At 37.3% G+C, this 9,002-nt stretch overlaps 1 protein-coding gene across 2 annotated transcripts in view; it reads left to right on the forward strand.

Annotated features, from left to right (window-relative positions):
- LOC126235887 (transport and Golgi organization protein 6 homolog) overlaps window positions 1-7,054 on the forward strand; it is a 107,869-nt gene extending 100,815 nt beyond the window's left edge. For both annotated transcript variants that reach the window (XM_049944815.1, XM_049944816.1), the window contains exons 12-15: window positions 5,873-6,080; window positions 6,192-6,343; window positions 6,466-6,579; window positions 6,682-7,054. In XM_049944815.1, coding sequence (XP_049800772.1) covers window positions 5,873-6,080; window positions 6,192-6,343; window positions 6,466-6,579; window positions 6,682-6,870 — 663 coding nt within the window. In that variant the 3' untranslated portion in view covers window positions 6,871-7,054. The remainder of the gene's footprint in view (window positions 1-5,872; window positions 6,081-6,191; window positions 6,344-6,465; window positions 6,580-6,681) is intronic.
- The last annotated feature ends 1,948 nt before the right edge of the window (window positions 7,055-9,002 follow it).

The following is a 9,002-nucleotide window of genomic DNA, read 5'->3' on the forward strand; positions in this document are numbered from 1 at the left end:
TGCTCAGAACTTCAAAATTTACTCTTGAGGCAACATTTATTGGGTTTATAGAAATAAGTGCACAAAATTTTATAATTATAACCCTCATAGATTCTGAGAAAAAAGTACATAAATTTTAAAAAACATAATTTTCGGGAAATGCAATTTAAAGTTCAACCTAATATGTAATATGTTTTCCAATGTCACTTCTTCAAAAGGCCCCAAATTTGTACTCAGGATCCTCTTTCCCTTCAAGACTTCTCGTCTGGTTTCTTGTTTTCTGCCTTCTTGTCCTTTACTAGGTCTTCAACTGACTTTTCAGTTGCAGAGAGGCAATGTAAATCTATTTTTCTCAATGTCTTGAGTGAAATTTCCCATGTTAAAGCCCATTGTCCGCAATGCCTTCATTCTCTCTACACTCTCACCACTAAAGACAAGAACTGCAACATAAGCTGCAATTCTGACAACTGTATCTTAGGGCATCGTTTCCACATGAGTGAATTTAGAGACTCATTTGGAGTCTGGGTTTGCCATGAACACACTTTTTAGAAGTTCAGAATCGGACAGAAACCTGTAAATGGCTTGACAACATCCAGGATACAATTTAGATGCTCCTCTTTGTGAATGTAGAGGTTGTTATCCCTCTGAGCCTGTAGATATTTACACCAGCTAATGTGGCACATATGATGAATGGGATGTTCATCAGTTGACACCATGTGGAAATGTGTAGCCCATACTGCACTTTTCATGTCACTTACACTGGATAGGTTCTGTCTGATAGCCCTTGCCATAATACACTGCAAAGTGTCTGTCATCATCTTTGTAAGTCTGGTGTGTCCAGCAGCAGCTGGTTTGTTATTTCCTGGCAGATTAAAACTGTGTGCCGGACCGAGACTCGAACTCGGGACCTTTGCCTTTCGCGGGCAAGTGCTCTACCAACTGAGCTACCCAAGCACGACTCACGCCCCGTCCTCACAGCTTTACTTCTGCCAGTATCTCGTTTCCTACCTTCCAAACTTTACAGAAGCTCTCGAGCCTCGGTCCGGCACACAGTTTTAATCTGCCAGGAAGTTTCATATCAGCGCACACTCTGCTACAGAGTGAAAATCTCATTCTGGAAACATCCCCCAGGCTGTGGCTAAGCCATGTCTCCGCAATATCCTTTCTTTCAGGAGTGCTAGTTCTGCAAGGTTCGCAGGAGAGCTTCTGTAAAGTTTGGAAGGTAGGAGACGAGATACTGGCAGAAGTAAAGCTGTGAGGACGGGGCATGAGTCGTGCTTGGGTAGCTCAGTTGGTAGAGCACTTGCCCGCGAAAGGCAAAGGTCCCGAGTTCGAGTCTCGGTCCGGCACACAGTTTTAATCTGTCGGGAAGTTTCATATCAACGCACACCCCGCTGCAGAGTGAAAATCTCATTCTGGTTTGTTATTGTTTCTAAGATACGGGACAGATTCGCAGGCTATCTATAAAGAATCTTGTGCAAGTTTGTTTGAAAGTAATCCACAGAATCGTTGCTCACTGAGCTAGTATTGCAGTGTTGCTTCAAAAAGTGGGCATGGCAGGATGGTTGCATCACACATGTAGTTATTCTTCAGGCACTGCAGATCCAATTTCATCATTAAAACTTTGGGAACTTACTGTTCATGAGTTCTGCTAATAAATAAAAAATAAATTTGAAAATTCACATTGTCTGTCAATTTCATGAAGGTCCCTCCTTAAAGTTATTAAATAACTCTTCTTTTGCCTTTTCAGTTTTTTCTACCACAAGAAAGTTAGTATAAGGCACTTAATACCTTATTCTCTCTTTTCCATACAGCCCTTCCATGCTTGACATCCAATAATACTGTATTATCGATTAACCAACCCATACCTAACAAGACCTCTAGGTTTAATTAGGTACCACAAGCAACATTTGATAAAAGGAAATGTGTTAATTGTATAAGGAGCATTCAAAAAGAAATGAGCCGGAGGCATAATTACAGAAACCAGTACCTATATATTAGAAGTATTGACCCTGGCTGTTAAGACACTTGTCCCACTGTGACACAAGATGGTGAATGGCTGTCTTATAAAATTCCTGGGGCGCGATGTTAACCAGTTCCACACATACAGCTGGACGTCGTCGTCAGAGGTGACTCATTTGCCCCTCAGACCTTTTTAAGGGGACCAAAAATGGAATAATCACGGGGAGAGAGGTCCGGACTGTATGGAGGGTGGCCGAGAACCTTCCATTTGAATTTCTGCAGGAGTGCTACGACTGTGTTGGCTGTATGAGGCTTTGCATTGTCGTGGAGCAGAATGACTCCAAGGGTGAAATTGCCTGGTCATTTTAATTTGATTGTATGGCGAAGGGTGGTCAAGGTTTTCAAGTAATGCTGGGCAGTCACTGTTGTCCCGTGCTGCAGGAAGTGAATCAGAAGAGGGCTGTCATGGTCAAAGAAGGACGTCAGCATAACCTCTTCTGCACTCGTGTGGACGACAACGTCCAGCTGTACGTGCAGAACTGGTGAACATTGGAGTCCCGGGAATTTTATGGAATAGCCATTCACCACCTTGTGTCACAGTGGGACAAGTGTCTCAACAGCCAAGGTCAATACTTCTAACATACAGGTATTGGTTTCTGTAATTATGCCTCCGGCTCGTTTCTTTTTGAACGCCCCTTATTATAGGCAGACAAGTTTCTTCCTTAAGATGCTTTCCCTTCTGATCGATAATTCTGACAACAAACACTCCTGCTACTGGCAGTATGGGGCAAGGATGCTTTTTTTCTGTTTACTGATAGTAATTCTCGTGAGATTAATGACGTTTCACTCGCAGAAACTAAGGTAGTAACAACTTTATTTCCAAAAATATCATCCACTACAGTTTGTTTTTCTTGTTTCTTTGCAAATTTTGTTTACTCTTCTTCTATTAACTTGAAGAGTTAGTTCTGTAAGGGCTACTACCACCTCTATATGACAGCCTACTGATCTGTGGCTACATCCTGAAACCTGGCCACTGCCCCAGAACGTCTGTTGTTTTTTAACTGTTGACTGATCTGAAAATGACCAGTCAGTTGGCACAGTAGGACAAGAATTATTTATACTATTAGTATGAAATGCCTGTCTGATTACTCACTTCATTAGCTATCTAGCTTTTATTTTGCTTCCATGCTTTCCAGTATTTACTTTCACTTTCTCTCTGAAATATTGGCAGATACTGACCTCTTATTGCTATCTGATTGATGATTTTGACTTTGTTTGTAGTCTCCTCCTTGTTTGTTCACTGTATCAAGACCTTCGATAAATAGTAACAAATCATTCACAGTCGTCCACTCTCAATACCATATTTATTTTTTTCACATGATAACATAACCTATGAATCAACACTGTAATCTAATGACAGTCCTCTGTGTAGGATCGTTGAAGTATTTGGATCTTGCTAGGTGTCACCGAGTATACTTCTTATAACAAGCCTGACTATTATTATAGCATCTTGGGTCGAGTAGCTTGAGTGTTAATTTCTATTGGTATTACCAGTACTACTACTACTACTACTACTACTACAAATCTTCTGAAAATCCTTCATTCTGTTTTTGCGGGCTGCATTTTGACGTTTTATGTTATAAAGGATGATAAATTTAGTCATGGCACTATGTCTTTGTAACATATAAATAAGTTTTTGTACTTGAAAATGGCCAAAGGCTGAAATCTAGATTGTATAACAGTAAAATAAAAACTATTAAAGTCAAGTAGCAGCAGTATCAAAAACAGCACTGGCTGTCAATGCAATCTTCCTTCAAAATCAGTTATTTCTTCTTGATATTCTTTTAATATATTCCTCTTTTTGAAATTTAATTGAATTTCCAACTCAGAATTATTCTGAATCATGCACTGCCTTGCCAGAATGAAGTCTGAAATAGTGTGCACATTCAGATTGGAAGTACTGGTTCTCTTAAGCTCTGAACTGCTGCTTCGTGAAAATACTGTTCAGACAAACCATGTCTTTGTTCTTGGTGTGCATTACCTCTCCATTGTAACCGCTTGTGTGCTGGAATCTGGAAGCTCTAATTCTCTTCTCTTTCTGCCAAAGTAACAGAAAGATCTTCTATTCAGTATATTTATATTGCACCTTCCGTTGCAGTATCATAAATAAGGTAATAGTTACTATCCGCCTCCATAGTGCAGCGGTAGCATTACCACCTACCATGCAAGGGGGCCTGTGTTTGATTTCCGGCGTGGGACTGGGTGTTGTGTGTCCATCATCATTGACACGTAAGTCACTGAAGTGGCATCAGCTAAAAAAGACTTTCAATACGGCGGTCGAATCCCGAAGGGGATATCCCGGCCAATAAATGCCATACGATCATTTCATTTCAGTTCATTTACAATTTGTGAGCATACACCAATCTCGCAGAACTCCTGTGTAATATTCACCAATGACTGTCCTGTGCAATCTCAACAATAGAATTATTGCATCCCCCCCTCCCCCTGCGTGTGACTTAAGCATGATTGTCATGGCATGCCCATTTTCTCGATGGTGTGTACTACTTCTCTGAGCCAGAAAGGCATAGCACAGAATAAATGCCCACCCAGCAAGTACTGGAATGCATAACAAAACTTCTGTCATCATCCTGCCTTGGAGGTACATGGTGTATCAGGGCCGGTATAAATGCACGAACACTACAACTTCCTAACAGTTTAAAATTGCAAACAAATTAGCTAATAACAAAGACTTCCATTGTAGCAATCATCATTTTTCAGCAATGTAGACGACACTTTACCATAAGTGATATGCTACACCATAATAGCACTGTCTAAATTATAGTACATGAAAAAGATCAGCAAGAAAATGATTTAGATTAGATAAGCTACCTTTGTATCTCATTGTGTCAGATAGCAGCAGCAGCAGCAGCAGCAGGAGGAGGGGAAATACTTTGATCACATTGACCTTACATGAGCATCTGTTTAGAGAATAGTTATTATTCCTAGATAAGTCTGTTCCTCCAGGTTTTAAGTCCGAGTCTTGCATAAATTTTCATTTCATCTTTGTTGATTTTATCAGTCTTACTCCATTTCATTTCAGTAAATCAGTTGACAGGAATTCTACCACACCCGAATGCCAACTCATCTTGGTATATGAAATGTCACTTCAACTCTCACTAATCAGTGTCCATTGACCTTATTACCACCATAAATCTTTGCATCATACAGTTTATTAAGAATTCAGTTTAAAATTAATACACTAAATTTCCTGAACTTCAGTTTCTTTATTGTTTCTATTGGTATCATAGTCTGAATATGGCAGATAACAGAAAAGTTAGAGAAGCAAAACACACACAGTACACGCACTTACAACTAGAATTTTCAGTCCCTTCAGCATCACATTCTTAAAGATTAAGTTTGTTTACATTCACACTTGTCATATTGAAAGAAATTCATTTTGTGTTCAATGTCCCACAATAATATATGGCCTGCTTAGCAAGCCTTTGTAGTCGTTAAAACTTAGGTTTCTTGTCAAGCCCTCATATTCTAACCATATGTTCAAATGGCATTTCTTAATCATATTTCCGGTCATTAGAGTAAATTTTCTGTCCTCTGAGTAGGGTATATCTTCAATAATCTCTGTTAATTAAAATTATATTATTTACAAAATTTTGCAATTGACTGGAAACTGGATTTCTCTTAATGGAAAAGCAATAGGCGATAAGATGGTTGCTAACAAAATTTATCGATCCCTTTCTTAAAGTTTGATAAATAGTGCTTGTAGCAAAATACCACAGAGCTTTTTCTCAGTAAGTTTCTATTACATAGTACCATGTAATTGTTAAACACTAAACATACTTTTTAAATTTGTTTTTAGCGTGTATATGGTCATATTTTTTCTGATGTTGTTGAACCATTATTATTATTTTAGGAAAACCTTAACCATGAAGATTCATACATATATTTAGCAGCTGTCAATGGTCTAGCTGCATTAGTAGGAATGAATCCTGAGAATGTTATGACAATTTTGATTGAAGAGTATGTTGGAATGAGAACTAAGCGTTCCAAACAATTGGAGAAATCCCCAGAACTTCGGATGAAAGTTGGCGAGGTCCTCGTCAGAGTGACAAAGGCTCTAGGTAACCTTAAGTTATAATGAAAATCCTTGTACAGGTATTGAAATTCTAGGAATTTACCTATATGATTCATAGGCTTTAGACAACTCAAAATGACTCTTAATTGATGTGCAGGTGACATGATACCAGTTCATAAAGACCTACTTCTCAATGCTTTCATGGGTGCGACAAAGGATCCAGATGAACTAATAAGAGCATCTAGCCTGTCCAATTTAGGAACTCTGTGTAAGGTTATGAAGTTCAGGGTTGGCCCAATTCTTAATGAGGTTAGTAAGAATAGTTCTTTTGCAATTTAATAATTGATTGTTCTGTTTTTAAATATCTTATTGGTTCCTGGGGAAAAATTGTGTAAATTGCTCTGTGTAATTTTTCTTTTCTTTGCATCCAGATAATGGTCTGTGTCCAGAGTATTGTGAAAACAGATCCTGTGGTGGAAGTGCGGAGAGCAGCTATCCTTGTTCTCACACTTCTCTTGGAAGGTCTCGGTGATGACACAGTCTCAGTATGTATAATTTCTCATTTGTCACACATCTGTTGATAGCTACCTCATTTAATATTACATTGCGATGTAATTCATAACTGAATGTCTTGATATTGGTTTTAGGTTTTGAAAGATATTATATTAGAACTGTATAGAACGCTGAAACATGTCTACTTAACGGAAAATGATGAGGTTGTAAAACTGCAAGTTCAGCTGGCTTGTGAAGCTTTGGGGAAGTCAACTTTGGAGTTTATTACTAGACCGAGAAAATTAGAGAAGAAAATTTGCATACTGGATCGTCCTGAAATATAAATGGACAAAAGTGGAAGATTGCAAATTTTTACAAACTTTGTATTGTGGAAGATTTAATGTACTATTGTTAATTTCTATTTCAGTTTCCTACAATTGATTACACAGTGATGAAATGCATTTACTCAGACAGACATATATTGTGGTACTTTGTGTAAACCAAAAATAAACAAACAAGTGAGCTACACATGAGATACTTAAATGTCTGTGGAAGATTGTGATATATACTTAACAACAGCCTCTCTTTTGCATGCAATTCTGATGTAAATTGTGTAGATTTAAGAGAGTCTTTAATTGTTGCAGAACAAAGCTTAACTTTTTGTTGCTGTTTGCCTGTAGGTTAGTTGTGTTATGGGGGTCAACGTGCAGTCGAAAAAATGCACAAAAAATATCAGTGTTGTTTTTGTCACATTATGATTCTTTTTATATTTTTGGATATGTTGCTTTACAGTGAGACTGCCCCAGATAGTAACTGTTTATGTAATGACTGAAGGGGTGATCGTTAATTGACAAAAATTTTCAACACTCCAGTTAGAACTTTTGCCGAACTCTGTGCTGTAGTATCATAATGTACAGCTAATTATTTATTTCATTGCACAGTTTGGTTACTTCAGCTGTTATATAGTGTTTCAAGAGGATGATTGTGATCATTACATCAGTTTTGATAGCTTAAAAAGCATTAACTGATTGATTTATTCATTTAAGCAGGTAATTTTGAGATAGCTACATTTTCTTTTAAATGGTATGATTGTTTTGAACTGTTTTTAGTGGAAACTAAGATGTTCCTTATTTATGGAAGTGTGTTTATTTTATCTTACCTGTGTAGGTAATAGCAATTGTCTGTGGAAGATTTGAAAATGTTGAAACCATGTGAGTGACAGAGAAAATTCAGTTGTGGAAGTGAATTTTGCTTCCATTATTTAAAGACTGCCAAGTAGACACAGTTTTGCATTGTTTTGTTGTTGTTATTGTTGTTGTTTGTGTATAGAAAGTGTTAGCTTTAGGTTTTTTCATTCTGTTTTTGGATGGTAGTAAATTTTTCTGTTTCTTATATGGCAGTGTGTTTCCTCTGTAATTAATGATGAATATGTGGATATGTGAATGTAATTATTAAATAAATGTTTAAATGTGTAATGATACCTTTGGGATGTCACAATCCTTGTAGTGATTTACATGGAAGAATATTTATTTTCTTATTGTCACACATCAGAAGCATTGTGTTAAAACGGTAGCCACAGTTAATATAATTGTGGGTTGAAGACAGTATAAATTATCACAGCTGCTTTTACTCTGTGCCCCAGTTGGAATTCTTTTCTATTAATGAACTGATAAAATGTTACAAATGTGTGGATCAGTTCCTTCTCACCATAAATTACAGTCCCCATAGTTCTGGTGTCACACACACAAGCAGAAAAGTTGCTTGGGTGCCTTCTATGTACAGGAATAAAGAAATACAGTAAGTGATCTGTTGCAAACTAGTCCATTGCTGCAGGGGAAAGCAGTTTCCAGTAGTAATGAACTATACGTCCTGTTTTGTATTTTATTCTTATTTCATCCAGTTTTGTTTTGTTGGTTCAAGTAGTGCAGGTATTTTAGAAACTTTAATATTGGGAATTTCCAGAAAAAATAATTTCTGTAATGGGGGAGGTGGGGGATGATCAACCTGTGAAATTTGGAAGGAACACTTTGACATCTTGAAGCAAATGTATATTGGACTTCAAACTTCATAAAAAATTTTAAAATGTTTCCTGTCAAAGCTTCATTTTTTTCCCTTTCTCTGTCAGTTTTTCAGCCATAATGAATGTAAGGCTACATTGTGCACCCAGTAATTTATTATAAATAAATGGAGCTAACATTCTTTGCTTCTAAAAGTAAAACATAACTGTTAAAACTTAATCATTATTGTTGTAAATGGTGCAGAAATAATGTCCATCACTGGGGATGAAGCTTGCCTTTTCCAATTCCTTTGCTTTTTGATGTTCTGCATTCAGGGGCCATGCATGAGTGAATAGTTCTGTTATAAATAACTGCAACCAATTTTTAGTACATCTTGCAATGGTAGTGGTAATAATGGCAACAAATCATGTGACCTTCAATATATGGCATTCTTCAGGAGTTAATTGCAGCAAGTAGAA

This window comes from Schistocerca nitens, chromosome 2 (assembly GCF_023898315.1).
Source record: "Schistocerca nitens isolate TAMUIC-IGC-003100 chromosome 2, iqSchNite1.1, whole genome shotgun sequence".
Classification (NCBI taxonomy): Eukaryota; Metazoa; Arthropoda; class Insecta; order Orthoptera; family Acrididae; genus Schistocerca; species Schistocerca nitens.